General features: G+C 32.0%; 1 protein-coding gene and 2 pseudogenes across 1 annotated transcript; 2 read left to right on the top strand and 1 right to left on the bottom strand.

The window, feature by feature from the left end:
• Nucleotides 1-13,208: 13,208 nt before the first annotated feature.
• Nucleotides 13,209-13,755, bottom strand: LOC149060583 (uncharacterized; annotated as a pseudogene).
• A 1,795-nt stretch (nucleotides 13,756-15,550) lies between these two features.
• Nucleotides 15,551-18,091, top strand: LOC149060584 (uncharacterized). The gene is made up of 8 exons (XM_089229686.1): nucleotides 15,551-15,848; nucleotides 16,133-16,216; nucleotides 16,273-16,350; nucleotides 16,408-16,491; nucleotides 16,544-16,615; nucleotides 16,676-16,729; nucleotides 16,798-18,011; nucleotides 18,083-18,091. The coding sequence occupies exons 1-8, from the start codon at nucleotides 15,689-15,691 to the stop codon at nucleotides 18,089-18,091; spliced, it is 1,755 nt and encodes a 584-aa protein (XP_089085812.1). The 5' UTR covers nucleotides 15,551-15,688.
• A 42-nt stretch (nucleotides 18,092-18,133) lies between these two features.
• LOC149060585 (uncharacterized) lies at nucleotides 18,134-20,507 on the top strand (annotated as a pseudogene).
• The last annotated feature ends 1,151 nt before the right edge of the window (nucleotides 20,508-21,658 follow it).

Consider the following 21,658-nt stretch of genomic DNA (forward strand, 5'->3'; position numbering starts at 1 on the left):
GTTCGGAAAAAAATAACAATTTTGTGTAAGTTAATGATTATAGGCAGTATTATTTTAAACTTGAACAAAATATGTGTGAACCGAATGAAATAACGCTGCCTAAGATAGGTATATCAGTAATGATTTACGATTTACGTTACAACCTGGTAGTCTGGATCTTAATACAAGTCCACATAATGGGGCAACGTCGCAACGACTTTTATATAGGTACATATTAAGTAAGCCCTAAAAAATACTTGATAATCGATTATGACCTTGAAACGGTTGTAATGATATGCTCACACATCATGATTGTATGTTGTTTAAATATTCAATAAAATAAATAACAGTCAAGTTGTCGCACGCAGATAGCAGTTAAAATCCAAAAAAAAAAACCATTGTCCACTGATGAAAGGAACGATTTGTATTATTTAATCACATGGGAACTTATACGTAGTTGTGACTATCTGGCACAACACGTGTGAGCTATTTCGTGTGCCACCAGAGCAGGGGATGGTCCAATGAGGATCTCTGTTGCCAAAGACAATGCTAAGTCTTTGGAAACGCAGAGGCCTTTGGTGGAGCCACCTACAACCCTGGCTGGCTGGACCACGTCGTCTCCTTCCATCAGTGCATGAGCACCACTCTCGAGTGCATGAGCACCACCCAAAACTAAAACAACTTCAAGAGTGCAGGAGCACCTAAAAACTTTTCAACACCAGACATTGCGAGCGACAGCTGGACCGTTTTTTTTTTAAAATCGAAATTTAACAGTGTTGTTTTTCTTTAATCTGAGTGTTTAATAAAAAACCTTTATTTATTTTATTACGTCAACTGCATATCAAAGACAGCTGCGAATAAGGTAAGGTGCATGCGCATCAATATTCATATATTTATATAATTTCATATATTATATTGTATTTATTAGATTTTTATAATTTAATGATTAATATTTTATTACTACGGTGTACTTGATCGTTCTCGAATCACGACCTCGGGAACCCTCCGACGATTAGGAGGAAGGTAATAGCGCAATTTGAATATTTATATCTAGTAATATATAACTATTGGCAGGAGCCTTAGTTATATAATAGTTGTATTAACTTAAATATTTTAGTTATATTATTATTTATTGTAGAATTTTATTCATTTTATTTTAAATTCTTTTCTTTTATTTTTGCGTTATTACACGGTGATGAAATTAGGGTGTGTCCCACTGTCCAAATTAAGCTTGTAAGTTGAGACGGAATTGAACTAAGAGATGAAAAGGCAAGATTATTACCGAGTGCATCTCATAGGCTTTTTATTATATTTTAATTTTAATGCGAGTAATGAGTATTTTAAAATTGTAAGTAATTTTTATATCTAAAAATACTCATAACTCGGCTTAAAATTAAAATATAATAAAAAGCCTATGAGATGCACTCGGTAATAATCTTACCTTTAAATTGTATAATAGGTCAATTCACTCTAAATTTTAAAATAACGGAGATAAACGTGATCTGCTGAGCGTAAAATTTGCTATGCTACGCACTTGTACGACGGAGACAACACATGCGGGTTTGGCGTCCTCTTAATCTTTAAAGTATCTCCAAATCTACGTCGTGTCAATTCAACTCCATACGTCGGGTGATTATTATGATTTTTAGATATTACCTCAAATATATCAATTGTTAACATTTATGTTTGTCATCTTAATATTGCTCGTTCTACACAGTTGTCAATACATTTTATAATACTCGTATTCATTATTTCCACTATAATTGTCAATCTTATGTATGTATATAATTATCTACCCCTATAATAGCATTTTGACACGATCTGAATTAATTGTATACAAAAACATAATATTATTATTATTCGCTTTTAAAATTTCACAAAACTTGCATAATTTTATGACTAGTGTCTAGTAGCTACTATAAGTAAATATTTATATTGCACAGCAAAGGCGACTGCAGACTAATAATTTATTAATATGATTGTGTGTGTAAACCAATTATCAAATTATGTGTAATATTTGTATATGTAATTTTTTGCTATTATTGCCACTGTATGTCTGTATCACTGTATCAGCGATAAAATTATGGAACGATGGTTTCGCGATAATTCTACTGAAATAGCTGACTTTCCATTTCGGTGATCCTATATTAATTTTATATTATTAATATTAATAATACAAATTAATACAATATTTTCATTTTTAAAAATTGTCGAGTAAAATGTTGGTAAGAGTTAATTCCCAAATTAGGGGGGTGTAGGTAGTGTCTGCCTAGTGTTTTATATATTTATCATTCATTGGTTTGTCCTAATAACATTTTTTAGTTTTGCTTATTCTAATACCTGTATTAATTTGCATGCATAAAAATACATGTTTTTAAAATTTTCTTATTTCAAAGGTATGTTGAGGGATACAGGTTTGTATTCAGATTCAGAATTAATTAAGATTGCAGTACATGGTGATAAAAAAATAATAATTTATGGTGGTCAAGAATATCCAATGTCAGAACTGATTATTGAAGCGTTATTGTAGTAAAATACTTACACAAGAACAGGTTGCTTTCAATAAAGTAATGGACTCAGTGCACCAAGCAGTTAAATAGGAATTTAGTAAAGTCATCACTGAATTGACTTTCTTAGATCTAAAAAAAATCAAAAAATTCTTCTTCAGAAAGTAAGCAATATGTACATGAGTACATGTGGTGTAATTTTATCCAATTGTCTAACATGTTTGTATGGAGGTCAAATATCAAGTCATTTTCCTATAGTTCCTCCCACATTGGAATTATATTCAAACATTTCACAGAGAAAATATTGTAATATAAATTATAAAACAAAATTTAAAATTTTTCACTTGAAAAAAAATGGTCACGTACCATCGAACCATAACTCTTAATTTTTAAATAAAAATAAATTTTAAAACGTTCTCTTCCAATCAAAAGTAATTTATCTTTGAGTTTTCTTATGAATTTCTGTTTATAGTAAATAATTATATATTATCAAATAATTTTAACTAATCTAAAATAAAATATTATATTATGCATTTATTTATATAAATAGTTTATCATTCTGTCTTTACTTTTTTAACAAACTGTTCCAACATTAATTGTAACAATGTTTGTTGTAGACTAGCAATTTTCAATTTTTCTTCTTTTAACTTTACTTTTTCTTCTCTTTCTTTACTTTCACTTCTATCTCTCTTATTTACAATCTCAATCTTTCTTTTCTTTCATTTTTTCCAATTCCTGTATTTCTGATTTCTGTTTTTTTTTCAAATTCAAATTTTTCTATATCTTATTTAAGTTTTTAAATTTATATTTCTAGTATTTTTCCTTATTAATTAATTGTTTATTTAAATTGTACTGTTTAAGTGGCTCATGAATTCTTTTTCTTGCTTTATTAACTTTAAAGTTTAAAAAAAAATCTTTAATAATATAATTTAACTTTGATACATTAATAACTATGATAAGATCATTGTATGTATTTTAATAAATCTGAAAATACTGTTATGAATAGAGATGGGCAAATGGGTGGTATCACACTACCATTCTGTTATAGGTACATTAGATGTTGTGTAGGTCACTGCAGTAAATGTGTCAAATAACTATAAATTCAATGATCTAAAATAATTGTATACAAAACGATTCTGAGTCGAGGTGGTTTGTAAGCCTATTAATATTAAGCATAGGCGTTTTATGATATTATTGTTATTAAAGTAACTTATTAGTAATACAATAGAAAAATTATTTTTTCTGAAAACTTTGCATTTTAAAATTACAACAAAAAAACTAAAATCATTATTCTTCATTTAAATAAATAATTAAGTCCAAATTTAAAATTTTGCTATTAAAGTTTATATATTTTTTTACATTTTTTGATGACCATATAAATTACTCATGAGAAACTTTTTAGATCTGTTAATCTGTTAATTTACCATGATGAGTGTTTTTATTTATTTATTTTTCTGTCTGTCATCACGTTTTGGGGCTGTAAAAGTGCTTCGATTTTTGACTTCAATACCTCGTTCGATCAGAATGTAAATTTAGTTGGTACCTAGGGAGGGGGGGGGGTCAAAAGTACAAAATTCATAATATTTTTCTAAATAATCGGGATAAACAAATTAAAAATTAAGGAGAAAACGGGAAATTTTACGCATGATTAGTTTTCAACAAAATCGACTTTGGTTTTTGATGCAACTTTAAAAAAAATGACCATAAGTTAAATGTTCGAGTTAACCAAGTTTGACTGTATTAATACATTAATGACATTATAAACATTATTATGAAATTTTTTTTTCATAATCATATTTTCCCAATGTCTATGCAAGTATAAGATAAAGAGTAAAGACTTAGGTTCAATTTAAGATCGATATCCTATAAGGCATAAACTAAATAGTAAGTAATAACCGGGTATTTAAGGAATTATTATTATATTGTACATACATTTAAAAGATTATTATCGAGATAACATTTTATTGGTAATTTATCTTATCTGTATATAATATATCAGACAGATATGCGTCTGACGGACTTTACATCTTAGGTGCAGCTGACTGTTGGTTGTTGTGAAACGTGTTGATATTTTTGTTTCGTAAAATGTGCCATCGTGAAACTAACAAGTGTTAAAAATGGATCTATTTATTCTAAAAAGTTTGAGACTAAAAAAGGTAATCCATGTATATTATTAGATGATGATCATAAATATTGGGAATATAAAGTACTTAAAAACTTATGCAGTATTCGATATCGGTGGACTAACAAAATTTGTCAATCAAGTGTTTATGTTGAGAATGATGTGACAAAGTATAACGTCTTCTTCTTTCTTCAGCTTAACGGTACTTGAATGGCCTGAGCTGCCACAAGTAAGTCTCTCCACCTTTCTATGTTAGTGAGTGAGAGTGTTAATTCAACAGACACCTTATCACAGCATCCTTCCATCTCGTTCGTGGTCTACCCAGTGGTCGTTTTTTTTGTATCGTTGTGGTTATGACCTATTTAGTATATCATCTTCAGCTCTCCAAATATGTACAAACCACTCCGTTCTCTTAGTTCTTATAAACGTACACATTTTCGTTTTTCCACCTTTCGAATGTTCCTAGATCGAGATTGTACACCAGGCCAAACATTTTTCTCAAAACCTTGCTTTCAAATATTGCCAGTTTTTTGTTATCACCTTTCGTCGTAGACCAAGTCTCACACGCGTAAGTCTCATATAACTGATATAGAGCAGTGTTTCGACCTTCTCGACAACAATTTAGATTTCAATAATTTTGGGATGCTATGGTAGCATTGGTTTCCAAATGCTAACCGTTGAACTATTTCTTGATGCATCCCATTTTTATTGTTTATGTTTACACCTAGATACTTAAAACTTTCTACACTTTCAAATATGAAATTATCTACTTATAGATTAGGCTGATCTTCTCTTCTCCTGGAAAGTACCATAAATTTTGTTTTTTCTTCGTTAATACAAAGTCCCATTCTTTTATGGGTCGTTACAAGGTTAGACATTGTCTGGGCGATATCTTGTCTTGTGTTTCCTAAAATAACGATATCATCTGCGTACGCCAATATTATTTCTTTATTTACCACCTCAACTTGATGACCATGATTTATTTCTCGAATCACCCTTTCGAGACCTAAATTGAATAGAGTTGGGGATAAAGCATCTCCTTGCCGTAGGCCCGATTTTACTTCAAAGGCTGATGATAGTTCTCACAGAAATTTCACTTTGCGTTTTGATTTGTTATTGCACAGTTTTAACATATTAACATATTTTTTCGGTATACCGAAGTGGATCAATGTGTTACATAACTCTTCCCTGTTTATACTATCGTACGCCTGTTTATAGTAGACAATACCATGTATAGGTCTTTGTCGAATTCATAATGTTTCTCCATTACTTGTTTCAAGATAAATATTTGATCTGTAGTTGACTTTCCTTTTCTAAATCCACATTGGTACCGTCCTAAAATCTCCTCAGCGTATGGGGTTATCCGTTTAAGAGAATTATTGATAATACCTTATAGCACGTATCCAATAAAGAAATTCCTCTATAGATTTTTGTGTCCAGTACGTCTCCTTTTTTAAACAATGGGCATAATATCGACAAATTCCACTCTTCAGGAACTATTTCTTTTTCCTAAATAAGATAGATCATTTTCCATATTTCGTTTTTCAGAGTTTCCCCACTATTTTTTAATAATTTTGCTACTACATTGCTTTCTCCTGGGGCCTTATTATTCTTAAGTTTATTTATACTCCAGTTGATTTCGAGTCTCGAGGGATTACTAACACATGGATCCGCCGTGCTATATTGTATGTAGGTCGCATTAGATGGTCTGGAAGCTGTTTTATTAAGCAACATTTTATAGTAGTTTTTAAATTCTTATGCTATATCCTTTTCATTTGTTAGTAAGTCTCCCGTCTGATTTCTTACCATCCTAATCTACTGTTTATATCCCTGTTTGATATCTTTACTATGGGTGAAGAATTTCTTGGAGTTGAATCTGTTATTTTCCATTTCTTCAATATTTCTCTTTTCTTCTTGTCTTTTTTTCTTTCCTGAGCGTTTTGTTAGTTTCTATTTTGCTCGCTTTGTATCGTTCTAAATTTTCATCTGTTGGGTTTCTTAGCGCTATTTCTCTCAATTTATTTCTTCTGTTTACAGTTTCTTTGCATTTTTCATTAAACCAGTTTTTCTTTTTACTATTTTTTCTTACTCATAGGCAGTTTTTTACACTATTTATCACTGTCGTCCTTATTTTTTCCATATATGTTCTACATTCTCATCATTATTTTCATTATTTAGCCTTATAATTTCATGGTGCGTTGTATGAGCGAATTCTTTCAAGACACGTTCTTCCGAAAACTTTTCAATACAAAATTTTTCTGATAGCTTTCCTTTATTTTCTCTCCAATGCACCGATAGTCTTGTCATATTTTGCAATGACTATATAATGATCAAAATCTGCATCGGCACCCCTATAGGTTCTGATGTTTTGTATACATCCTTTGTATCAATTTTGAATCATTATATGATCTTTTTGATTTTTTACCACTTGGTTTGGGGCTACCCATGTCTGTTTATGGATATCCTTTCTAGGGAAATATGTACTACTTACGACTATTCCATGTCATACAGAAATTAATTAGGCGGGTGCCATTGTCATTGCTTGTGTCATGGAGACTATCTCTGCCAATCGTTGGTCTATATGACCTTGCCTATTTTCGCATTGAAATCCCCAAGGACTATTTTAACAGAATCATTAGATGTTATATCACATATCCTGTCAAGATCTTCATAAAAATCTTCTTTGATATCATCTCCCTTGTCTTCAGTTGATGCGTAACAATTTATTATTACAAGATCAAATATGCATCCAGTTATCCGTATGTAGCACATACGCTCATTTATCGCCTGGAAATCTTTAACATATGGTAATATATTCCCACTTATTACAAATCCCACTCCGTTTTCGAATTTTCCATCCCTATTTCCGCTATAAAAAACAGTTTTGTCATCCTTTTTGAGACTTCTTTCTCCAGCCCACCTCATTTCTTGTAGGGCTAATAAAGAGATGTTATAATTTTTAATGGCGTTCAGCATACACTAATTCCCCAGTTTTATTAAGCGTTCTAACGTTCCAAGTTTGATGCTCGTTTCCGTTTCCAATCGTTGTCCAGTTTTGTTCCAATTCCAAGGCTTGTTTTGTGGTATCTTAACGTTGTTTTGTTTTATAATGTAGGGTTGTTAGCCCTACGATCAACCCCCAACCTGGAGGACCAGACTACCCCAACCAATGAAGGTCAGGGTAGGGCTATTGCGATGTACCTAAGTACATTGGGCGAAGGGCGTGCCTCATTCCCTACTACAAAGAATAACATCATTATAAAATATATCGTTAGGTAACAAATAGTAAATTCCCGCATCAAAAGAAAATGTGAAAACGACTTATTTACGAGACCAAATAAAATAATTCAACAAGAATTACGTAGCACTGAAAATGATTTACATATCGTTCATTCCGATACTAAGTTATGGAGGAAAAGTAGGTACGATTTCCATAAAAAAAATTGCCAACAATTCCAAAATCACTGGAAGAATCCAAATTTTAATTATTTAACTTACGTGATACTCTTAAAACTAATACACAGGAAAATTTTGCTATATGGAATATTTAAAAGCAATGGGATCACAATTTTGTGCCATAAAATTGTAATTTGTAATTCTATTGGGTTCTTTTATACAGATTTGGACATATTATACATAATTTTAAAATTTATATGTATATTAGTAGTGCACACTAATGTGGCCATATAATATCATATAATATTATAAAATATTAAAAAAAAAGTCAAGTGCTGTCAGAAACGTAGTTTCTTTGGCAGTCTTATAGGTTAAAGATTAATTTCAGTCGAACTGTTCGAAATGAAGTCCGGCATTGCACACTCGGGAGATTGCTTGTATGGTGTAACAAATAAATTTTGAATACTGCGCTGTGATCTAAACAAAAAAATTATAAATTTCATTGTTATCAGTTTATTTCTAATAATATATAATCTGAAGACAAATTTTTCAAAATAATTAAATACATAAAGCACCGTATTATTGTTAATTGAAAATTCTCCAGAAACTTTAAATTATCAGTCGTGATGATTTCTTCTCGTGGCTTATCCGATATATTGTCCAATTTCTGTTTTTTTAGATCTGAAGTAAAACAAAAAAAAAAAATAACTAAAAAAATTATAAAAAAATTTCTTACACATTTTCAGTTTGTAACAAAACTCCAGTTTAAAACTTTCCTCAAACTGAGAACATAAAAATTTGTGGCGATACTCTTTCATATAGTGTATATACACTCCTCTCCTGTGATTTGTTTGTGCTTTTTTCACGTTGCCGATGTTCTTTTGACGCTGTACATTTTTTTTAAGATTTTATTTTTTTCCCTATTCCTCTTCTTCTTTTTTTTTTTTTTTTTTGACTAAAATGGATTTTAAAAGTATTAATTTCATATTCATATGTATTGCAATGTACATAAATGTTCAATTTTAAATCAACATATATAAACAGTGAGCTAAATGCACACCTTGGGTTATTTATTTGTTTTTGTGTTTTTAGTCGTTGACGGTACTCTTTTTGATATTGAGCCGGTGTTTTTAAAGTTATTTTGTTCCACTAAAATATGACGAATTAAAGAAGATTAAATTTAACGATAGTTTTAAATCAATTATACACATACAGCAGTAAATAGTTGTTGCACTTTGTCAACCTATCACCTAAATTTCTATACCTACGTGCTCATAGATGGTTGTACACAATCTTCAGTCACCAATTTCGTTGGATCGATTTCCATTATAATATGTATTTTTTGATCTCTCACCGTCGTTACACTCTGCAGTTTTTGTAGTACTCGTACGATGGAATAATATAATAATATAAATAAGTACACCGAATGAGAAATACAACTACACTACGGCCGACTGCATTCGTTTATCGTCGACACCATCGTTGCATGATATGTTGTCTCTAAACGATCGCGAAAACTTAACACACACTGAGAAAAATTGTCCAACACAACACGCACCACGGAGGAAAGGTCAATAACACCGGAGCCCGATGAGATGAAACAAAACAACGCGAAAAAATATCACAACTGAAAAATCCGGATTCGTCAACACAGTCATGAAAGTTATAAACGGTTTCATTTGTAATACTTTAATAATTTATTATAACAATAATATTATCTAGGATTTCCAGCTACCTGCAACCTGACATTTTTTCTATTGTGTGTGTTTTATCAGCGACGATGTGGTGATATATAATAACAATTTACTCAACATAGTCGGCCATAGAGTGAGAGGGACAGAAGTATATAGAAAGCGGTAAAGAGTAAGAGAGATAGCGACTAACGCTTTTATTTTCGTTACACACGGTTTTTCTGGGCTAGGGTCCCTCGGGCGATTCTAAACTCTACCGATTTACAGGTAGTCGATTTTAGGGTTGGAATTATAGCATGTAAATTTCACCGATACGTTTTGACCTGAAAGCACGTAAATTCCATATTAGATATTCAACTATTATTATATTATTTATTTTAATATTGTGTAAAAAAAGATATAAGTATCTGAATATAATATATATAAATAATAAATCTGTACATAAATTATGTAGGTACGTATTACTTACGTAATGTTAATAATTATATATTTTTCTATTAATTCTATTTGATTTTTTTTTTTTAAATTATTGTATTTAAATACAATAGATATATTATAATAATTAGGGCCCGGATTTAAATGTACTCAAAACCATACAAATATGCTCTAAAAATTACCTTAAAAATGCCATTTATATTTATTTTTTAAACAATTTGTTATTTTAATTAGGAATTTATTATTAAAATATATTTATTACTTATTGAAAAAAAAAATTGGAAAACTTGACTTGATGCTGCTATGAAAAAACATAACGGTGGAGTTTACATTTTATTTTCAGGTAAAATAAACGTACTGGCGGAATTTACATAAAGAAAGGTCTAAAAAGGTCGCAATCAGTGGAGTTTACATGCACCCGGTCCCTCCGTTCACATTGTGCCATAAGAAACAACGTCTCAAAATAAATGTAATTCGTACTTTTTCGTAATTGTATTGAGTTATTTTGGACATATTGTAAAAAAAAATGTTTAAGAAACAATTTTTAACCAAGCCAACAATTTATTTTTGTTGTCAGTTATAAGCCTGTAAAATTGGGAAGGACAATTTTTAAACCTGTCGAACTTAGATAACTTCAACTTTGAGTTAACCTCTTCGACTGTATTTAAAAAAAATGTATTGGGCAAAGATATATATTTCACGGAGCGCAATCGTGTTGCGTTTTTTGTAGGTAAAAGGGTAAAACAGAAACAATCGTGCTAATTTGCTGGGCGCAATTGTGTTACGTTTTTTGCATATAAAAAGGTAAGACGGGCGCAATCGAGTTACAGCCCCTGAACGAAATCATGGAAACCGGTCATCCTATTCTAGACCACGTGATTAGATGTCAACAACTGAACCCAATACGTTTGGTACTGGTTCTTTGTGATTGTATGAAAGTCGGTAATTTTAATCCGGCAACACCGGGTTGTACGTCAAATATGTAATTTTACAGTTGTTTATACATGTTGACCAACTCGTATATGGCCACCTGGAACTGCATGTCCAGCGCTTACCAACACATGAATTCGTGTTTGTTGACCTGCTGGTCGGCACCAGTTTGAGGTACCCAAATACTACTTGATTTGAGTACGTCACCTTCACTAATTTGAACTCCTCAGCGTGTTTGATGACCGTGAACGATGAACCTGCCATCATCTACGTCTGTTATAAGAGGATAAAGAGTTTCGCTGGTGTCGTTGGTGCTTAACAGCATCATAGGCACACATAGGGGGGTGCTTGGGGGTGCTTAGCACTCCCAGGTTTAAAATTAGCACCGCATAAACTATTTAAAATGTTTATTACATAGTCATATCTTTTGAAATATTATTATATAAATCTGTTTATGTATATCAAGATATTTTGAAAATATCTTTTTTTTTATTTTATAATAAGACATTATTCCTAGCCTATAAGGCTATCTACATCTATGGATAAATAATATAATTTTTTTTGACTAATTTTAACATGATATAAGTATTTACAATTACAATTAAGAGCGATAATTACAGTAGTGACTAGTTATTTAATAGCATTATCGAATAAGATCGTGCGGGCGACCGCGTTTTAGTCGTCTTTGAGGCGGTGGACGTATGTATAAGTTGAAGTGTATTGAGCTAGTTGATTTTTGGAGTGAACTATGGAAATTCTCTGCTAGAGCTTTTATATGATCTTGAATTTTTATGATTCGGATTTTGAAAATATCAACAGTTAGTTTATCAGCAGAAATGATGGTTTTAATGAATAGTCTACCAGCCAGCTTTATATATGAAGGCATGAAAAATTGATGTTATAAAAGTTCGTTTCCAAATGTCTGTAAGCTTTTGGGAATAACAATTCCAATTTCTTCGTCAACATGTGAACGCTCCTTCTCAGCTATACGTAGATTGAAAAACTGGTTACGCACCAATATGGGCCAAGAAAGATAGAAAGATTTACCAAGCTATCTACGCTTAGCATTGAGAGTGATCTTACCAATAAAATAGAGGGGGAAATTATATTGCAAACATTTGCAATATCAAACAGAAAATTAAATCTTGTCTAACATTAATAATTAATGATTACATGTTATTATAACTTGTAATATAATTACAAAATATTTATTTTTATTTTTAATAAAATTTATAATTATTGCAATGCAATTATTATAGTATTAGGGCGGTGTAGTGGGGGGGCTTCGCTCCCCACGGGTCTGTGTACTATAAATCATTTCAGCACCCCCTAAATTCACACCCTATGTGCGCCTATGAACAGCATCATATTGTAACAGTCTGGTTTTTGTTTCCCGTCACGATTACAACAATCTGAAGATCAACACGACGTTTATAATGTTATATTTTAATCAGCGAGGATCTCATCGTTTTGTTTAAGTATATTGCAATTAGATGTATTCATTTTCAACAATCTGGTCATTAAGCGTTTTGTTTCGTCATTGAGATCACTTTTTTCCAACGATAGTAATATTATTATTGTTACATTTCAAACCGATACATAGGTAGTGTTTGAAGTAAGTAGGGTAAAAAAGCCACTACTGGAACCACCGCCACCGCCACCACCACCACCGCCACCGCCACCCCCACCGCCACCGCCACCGCCACCGCCACCGCCACCGCCACCGCCACCGCCACCGCCACCGCCACCACATCCCACCGCCACCACATCCCACCGCCACCACATCCCACCGCTCCTTGCCCAGCCTTAGGTGCCGCCGTCGGTACACCGCTCCCCGCCCCGCCACCACATCAAACCACCACCACATCCCACCGCCACCACATCCCACCGCTCCCTGCCCCGCCATAGGTGCCGCCGTCATCCGACGAAGATTTATAAATACGTATATATTTTTTATTTTTTATTTATTTTTTTTTTTTTGAGAAAGAAAAGGTACAATATTTGTTTAAGGCAAAAGGTTACAAAAATATATAATATAATATATTTTTCTAATGTAAAATTGATAGATTAATAAATCATGTTATATATATATGTATAGTTTTTTTATTATAATGAATTTTTTATTTAACAATTAATATATAATAGGTGTTAGGTATTAGATTCAATACAAGCTTTTAGTAGTAATTTTTCATCATTTGCGTATTCTTCACCCCAGACAAATCTTTCCAGTGCTTCAAGACAAATATCATCAGCCTCTTCACAGCCCCAAAAGTCGATATCATTTTGTTTATCTATGATAATAGTACATATTTTGTATACTCAATGCATAAAACAATAATAAAATGAACATAATACCGTTTGTTTGTTGTTGGCCAACAGAATCGTCAGATTTATGCCTAGCGTCGTTTCTAACCTAAAACAGCATAATATAAAGTTGGTAAGTACTACAATAATATTTTGTCATACTAACTTCGGCAACAGAAATATTGTCTTCCTGGCTTAATAAATGTTCATAAAACACACGTCTCGGTGTATTTGATAGCTAAAAAATATACATAGATTTATATAGATATATAATATCGTATGTATAAATAAACTTGCCATTTCATCAAACTCTCCATTCGCTAAAAAGTCAATGAAGCCCGCTGAAACGTTAGGTGTGTTTAAAATCGGATGCTTGACTGTTGTACGACATTTTAAAAAAAATCTTGGAAACGTTGAAATTTTTTAATGTGTATAAAAAATTATTAGGCACATGAAAAGTATTCACGATGAACGCAAATGATGCATATACTCAGTACCGTGGATTCGATTAACATGACTGTAGTGACCATGTTTGTCTACATTATTTTATTACACGGGGTGTGTGTGTGGGTGGGTGTGTGTGTGTGTGTGTGTGTGTGTGTGTGTGTGTGTGTGTGTGGGTGACACAAAGTCCATGCCGGCATTGTGTGCAGGCATTTGTGACTTTGTGTGGGTGACAGTATGCCACCGAGATGTTTTCACACACTCAAAATTGCAATTCGACACGTTCACCATGTAGACAAAGAAGCTGCTATCATTTTTTTTTTTTTAATATCCAACACTTAAAATCCCTCCCATTTCAATATGAATTAAAAATAATGAAACATTATCTTATTAAATCAGTATAAGTCGTAATTTGTACTAAAAAGGTTTTGTGTTATTAAAAGATGTTTAATTTCAAAGTGATATTTTTAAATTTTTTCATAAATACACTAAGATTCGATCGTCGCAATCGTCCTCAAAATGAATTCAATATTCCTTTCTTATTTCAGCCGTAAGTTTAATATTATCATTGTTATTATTATAACTATTATTTCATTAACCATATTTGATGTTTAGTATTGAACCAATCATACCGCCACCACCAATCGATTTAGACCATGTTTTCTGGATGATAGAGCAGATTATAGCCGACGCTAATGCCCAAACAGAAAATACACAACAACAACATTTTTTTATTTCGTGAGTTTTATATTATTATAATATTTTTTTTTTTTTCTAACATCTAAATTATTTATAGTAGTGACGACGAAGAAATGTCAGAAGTGTTTTCTCCAAACATATCATCGGATGAAGATTTGTAATAATAAATGATATTTTAATGAATTTTTTTATTTTTTCAAATATTATATAATACAAGTTAAAAAAAAAAAAAAAACTTAATCTACGGCTTGATTTATATTTCTCTTTTGATATGATTGCCTTTGGTCTGTAGACATCAGGATAAAACTACTCCGGTAAGGCTGATGCTCTTAACCATCCCCTTGCCAGCTGTTCAGTTGCATTAAGTGTCAGTTGGGCTACAAAACACGGCTTTCTTGTTGGTATAGCGTCACTGATTGTCGCCGGATCGATGTGCAGCAAATAGTCTGTCAATACATCTAATTTGGTATTCTTGGGTATTGGCATTAAAGTTCCGAGAGCTCCACAAATTTCACATGCCTGTAGTAATACTTTACCCCGTATTTCATTTATTTTTGTATTAATTACTTCTTGTATGTTGTCCTTTATGTGCAATAAACGAGATACATTTTCTTCACTCAGCTGAATACACTGGTCATCGAGTATGCATTTAATTGAAAAATAGTTGGATACACGGCATTTGACTACCGACACGACCTTGTTTTCGTCTGAACGAAGATACTTTGACTCCATGAACGTTTTCTTCTCGAGAACAGGTATAAGCGATTCAAAAAATTCGGTACTCATTTTCACGCGTTGAGAATTTACGTTAATATGAACAACACAATTCATTAAAGAGGCTGGATCGATCCCTATATTTAAAAACACGTTGTCATCCAAGAAAAAGGTTGAACAGTCAATAAGTTGATTAGACATTATGAAACACTGGAGGTTATAAGCACCAATTCTGAGAGACAAGGCTACACTGAGATTTATAATAAGTACCTATTACGTTTCATGAAAAATTAAAACACTATTAAGCATTTTTTTTTTTTTTTTTTTTTTTCTGGTAATACGAGAATGCTGACATATTTTTTTTTTTCTCTCTCTTCGTTATATACGGGTATTGTACAGTATCACTGATTTAGTACTGTTTTCACAGTGATATCGCTCTGGTGTGTTTATTGAAATAATAATTCAAAATGTTTAAATGTGATCAATGTGTTTCTGTTTTCTCGCGGAAAGATGCTTTGTTCAGGCATATAAAGTACCATAGTAGTACTAAACAATTTACGTGTACTATTTGTCTAAATAATTTTACTAGAAACGATTCTCTCCAACGACACATGAAAAGTATTCACGGTGAGTAAATTTTATACAATATTAGGATTCTATCGGTGAAAATATTATTTTTATCACTATGCTTATATTATTTTCAACCGCTCGCGAGCGTGTGTGTGTGTGCGCGCGCTCGCGCGCTATATTCCAACCATATAACACTGATTTTTATTTTTCACTTAATAAATTAATACTCGTATAATAAAATATGCTATCCGAGCGTTAAAAGGGGTTTAGTATATACAACCCTACGTACATGATAGTAGTATTTAATTCGCGTTTGAAATAACAGTATTGTTCCATTTTAGGTATTTTAAACAGTAATGCACAGACTATTACAACTACAGCTACAAGTAATGCACAGCCAATTACAACTTCAGCTACAACTACAAGTATGATTTATATACATATTTATAGTTAAATAATTTACATAATTTATATTTTACAGATGATACAACCTTTGAAGATGATGACGATTTTTGTATTGCAGTGTTAGATGAGACCGAAAAAAATGGATTGAGTGAAAGTATGTATATTATATCAAATGTTTTGATCTTATACTAAATTAAAATTTTTAACATAGATGATAACAACGGGTTTGATGACGGCAACGATGATGTATGTCTTGAAGCGTTGGACAGGGCCGAAAAAAGTGGCTTATTTGAAAGTACGATACATATTATAATTTTATGACAATATTTATTTGTTTGTTTTTTCAGATCGGTCTAGAATGATTGAAATATCTGATAATATTTACGTCGAGGATATACCACCTGGCTCCTCGAACCAATGTATGTATGTATAATATTATCTTTAGTTATATGACCCGTTTATTCAATTAATTATTTTAGGTACACCCAGGCGAAATCATAAGCGTCCAGTGCCTGAACAATCCAGATACGATGGTATTTATAGTTATAACTTTTTAGTTTTAATATTATACTTATATATTTTTTTTTTTTTTTTTATGTAGTTAATAATTCCGAAACATCGACCTACAATATAAGAACAAAACGTCGTAGATTATTAGAAGTTTTACAAGGCGGTTTTAATTTAATCAATTCTTCTTTAAACGATATATGCAGAGAATATTATACAAAAAATTTCGACACCCAATTATTAAATTATAAAACATTTTTAAATAACACTAAACCACATTTAATCCAGTTAATTAACAGTTTTGACGGCGAAATAAAATACAACCTGAAATTGGAAGCGACATACCACAATCCTAAAATTCCCGAATCTGATGAAAACAGGGCTTTCAAAACTGCGGCAAAAGAATTTTTTCTGGCTAATGATATTCACAAACAAATAGAACAAGATTATAATAAATTACTGGAGGAACAGGAAGTGTATAAGTCAAAAGGCAGTGGACTTACACTTAAATCTATTGATGGGCTGCTAGTAGGTGTCTATAAATATATTCCGTTAAGAGGGTCGTCATACATACAACTTCCGAATGACATAAAATTAAAAAAGTGTGTGATTAATTGTCAAAACAGCGATGACATGTGTTTCAAATATTCAATTCTATCTAGACATGTCAATCAACACATTGCTCATAGAGTAGGAAAACATTACGACGATCTCGAAAACCTCTACGATTTTTCTCATTTAATTTATCCGGTAAACTATAAAGACATAAAGAAACAATTTGAAAAATTCAATCCGACAGTTTCAGTTAATGTTTACGGATTAAAAAACGGATCCCGAACAATACAGAACAAACATGCATCAAATAAACCTGATATGACTATCGTATATCCCCTTAAAACATCTACGGAAAAAGATAACCACTACGATTTGCTATTAATATCTAATAACACGAAACATCACTTCTGTTTGATAACCAATTTTTCGAGACTTATTAATAATCAAATGACGTCAAACAAACATTATTCGGAGTATTGCAAAAGATGTTTATCTAAATTTAACAACACACCAGCAAAAACCGCTATTGAGGGCCTGCGTTACCACAAGCAATTCTGCGGGGATCATGAATCAATTTCGCCGATTATGCCAACACCTAACACAAAAGTCAAGTTTGATAAAGTGGAACATACTCAGTTCCACCCGTTCATAATATTCGCTGATTTTGAAAGTATACTAGAAAAAAATAATGCTAATACAGGTCCTAACACTAAGCTTATTCAAAACCATAATTGTATGAGTTATTGTATACATGTAGTATCAAATAACGTTCCTGAAGCGCTGTTGAAAAAATTTAAAATACCTAGGAAACCTATTGTTTATAGAGGAAATGAAAATACGAGTTACGATTCGATAGCTCTGCGATTCGTGAAAGATGTAACCGAAATTGCAAATCGAATTGATATGCTTTTATGTACAAATATAAGTATTAAGATGACAGCGGAAGACATTTTAAAACACTCTAAAGCAACAAAATGTCAGGTGTGCGATAAATCGTTTGTTTTAAACGATGTCACTAAAGTTGAAGATCATTGTCACTTAACTGGGAAGTTTAGGTGTACATTGTGCAGTTCGTGCAACCTTAAACTGAAGCGTCCGGACTTTGTGGCATGCGTGTTTCATAATTTATCAAATTACGATGCACATTTTATCGTTCGACAACTTTGGTTTGACAATAAAAAAATTTCAGTCATCCCCAACAGCGAGGAGAAGTATATTTCATTCACAAAACATATTAATAACCGGTTTAGTATTAGATTTATAGATTCGTTGAGGTTTATGAGCTCGAGTTTGTCCAGCTTGGCAAATGATTTAGTTGCGGCAGGTCAAGACAAATTTAATGAAACGTCGAAAGTATTCACAAAAGATGAATTACCATTAACAACGCGAAAAGGTTGTTTTCCTTATGAATATTTGAGCGATTGGGGCAAACTAAACGAAACATCTCTTCCGGCCAAACATACATTTTATTCCTCGCTTCAGGATGAGCACATTCCAGACGAAGATTATGAACATGCACTTAAAGTATGGGATAAATTTAAGTGTAAAAATCTGGGTGAATACAGTGACTTGTATTTAAAAATTGACACCCTCATACTGGCAGATGTGTTTCAAAATTTTAGAAATTTATGTTTTAAAATTTACGGCCTCGACCCGGCTTATTATTACACTGCCCCTGGGTTTTCTTTTGCATGTATGTTAAAACATACTAAAGTCGAGATTGAGTTAATATCTGATTATACGATGTTGCTCGCGGTGGAGAAAGGAATCAGGGGTGGAATGACGCAGGCTAGCAAACGATATTCAAAGGCTAATCATCCTGACGCAACCAGTTACGATTCCAATAAAGAACATAATTACATTATATACATTGATGCATGCAATTTGTACGGGTGGTCTATGAAGAAAAAATTACCTTTAAATAATTTTAAATGGTATGAAGGCGACGTTAATTCGGCGTTATCATTGTTAGAACAACTGGATGAAAATTCAAATATGGGTTTGATCTACGATGTTGATGTGTCATATCCCGATACTTTGCACGATGAGCACAATGATTTACCTTATTTACCGGAAAGAACAAAACCTGATGGCAGCAATGTTACAAAATTATTTGCGACGTTCCACGTCAAGAAACATTATGTTGTTCATTATATGGCACTCAAACAGTCAATTTCGGCGGGACTAGTAGTGGATAAGGTACACAGAGTCGTACAATTTAATCAAACTGCTTGGCTTGCACCGTATATAGATAAGAACACAGAAATGAGAAAAAATGCAAAAAATAAATTCGAGGAAAATTTTTTTAAGCATATGAATAATGCCGTAAGTTAAGATAGAACTAATTATTATTATTATTATTAATATGTAATGATTTATTTATTTATTTTTACAGATATTTGGAAAAACGATGGAATCTAAACGCAATCGCAAAAAAATTGAACTCGTCACTGACGCCTTGAGGATGCAAAAACTTGTTAACAAACCTACGTTTAAGGACGTCACAATATATAGTGAAAATTTGTGTGCAGTACACCTGAAGAACATGGAAATAACATTTGACAAACCTATTGCATGCGGGATGGCTATATTAGATATTTCAAAAACTCTAATGTACGACTTCCATTATAATGTCATGAAAAAACATTACAAGAATAATATTTCTTTAATGTACATGGACACAGGTATTTTTATTCTTTGTATATAAATACTAAATATTCAATTACATTATTAATTTTTTCAGACTCATTCGTATATGATGTTGTAACAAACGATTATTACAATGACCTCGCATCCAATCCCGATATATTACATCGCATGGACACGTCGAATTTACCAAAACATCACCCATGCTATCGAGAAGAAAGAAAAAAGGTTCCCGGGATGTTCACCGATGAAGTTGAAGGGGAATTCATTGATGAGTTTGTAGCTCTTAGAGCTAAATCGTATGCCTTTTCAGTGTCTGGTTTAGAGACAATCAAAGCCAAGGGTGTCAAAAAACATGTAATTAAAAATAACTTGACGTTAGAAGACCATAAGAAATGCCTGTTTAATGAAATCGGTCAAGATCCATTCAGAGAAATGTATTCTATACGATCATATAAACATAGAATCCATACTATCTTATCTAAAAAGCTAGCACTGAATTCTTATGACGACAAACGGTATGTGCTCGAAGATGGAATTAACACATTAGCTCATGGTCATTACAGAATCGAGTGACTTGAGCTATATAATATATATCATTAAATAATAATTTAATTATATGTTTTACTCAATATGATGGAGAGCCTACAACAAATAAAAACACGGAGTCTTCATTATATATTTTTTTTCTTTATTTATAAACTTGCAATTTTAATCAATTGAAAATATGTATATAATATATATATATATATATAGTGTAATTTTACAATGTAGAAAAAAAAAATTATAATCTTAAAAATTATTAACATACCATTTTTTTAATGCAAATACTTTATACAATGTACATTGTTTTGGATTGAAATCCTTATGAAAAATACAGCATGGTAGTGTTTCTCCGTTCAATTGACAAATCCGTGGACATTCCAAATTTTCAAAGTTGAATACTGTGGCATGTGGCATAAACTCGTTGATAATCTGTTGTTTTTGAGAGCCCTTAACGTAAATTCTATCGAATTTTAACGATTGAAATATTTTCTGTATTTCTCCATACTCTACATCACCATATTCCAACGTTAAACCGTGATATAAACGCTTCAGCCAACTGTTTACGCTTCGACTTTTTGCATCTTGTTTTAAAGATGTATGTTTAAATATCCAGTGTTGGTTGGACCATGTTTCAGTATCTACTATAGACATTTCTTTGATAAAGTACTTGTTGTTGACTCCGAGAATGCACTGAACGTCCAAGATAGCCGACGACATGGTGTGACATAAAATGGAATTTTTTAAATAATAATAATTCGTTGTACCGAACGGATTGACTTCTGAACAACCACTGAAACTATTTTTTAACATCGTCCTTATGTATCCATGAATTATGGGAATTGGCAAATCCCACCCACTTGACATATATCTGGTCCCCCTTCTTTCGTACAATTTTTTCAATTAAATAATCATTTGGATAATTGGTTTTAGATAATTCTTCGGTGTAAAAACAGCCGGCTATTGGGCCATCATTATAATCGTGTAACTGATAAGTTGGTGGTATTGTTTTATTTATTTTTACTATTGTAAATATTTCTGTTGACCAATTGGGTAAATACCCTTTTGTGAAAACTCCTTTGTGAATGCTTATTCGAACTTTATCGCCGACATGAAATTTTACTTTTCTATTAGTGATTGTACGTTGTTTCAAAGTAACTAGTGAAGGATTTTCGTCTGCCTGCAATGGTGTCATCCCAATCGTTCTGTGT

This window comes from Diuraphis noxia, unplaced genomic scaffold, assembly GCF_037042655.1.
Source record: "Diuraphis noxia isolate RWA-SAM2 unplaced genomic scaffold, SU_Dnox_SAM2 contig0001, whole genome shotgun sequence".
Lineage (NCBI taxonomy): Eukaryota > Metazoa > Arthropoda > Insecta > Hemiptera > Aphididae > Diuraphis > Diuraphis noxia.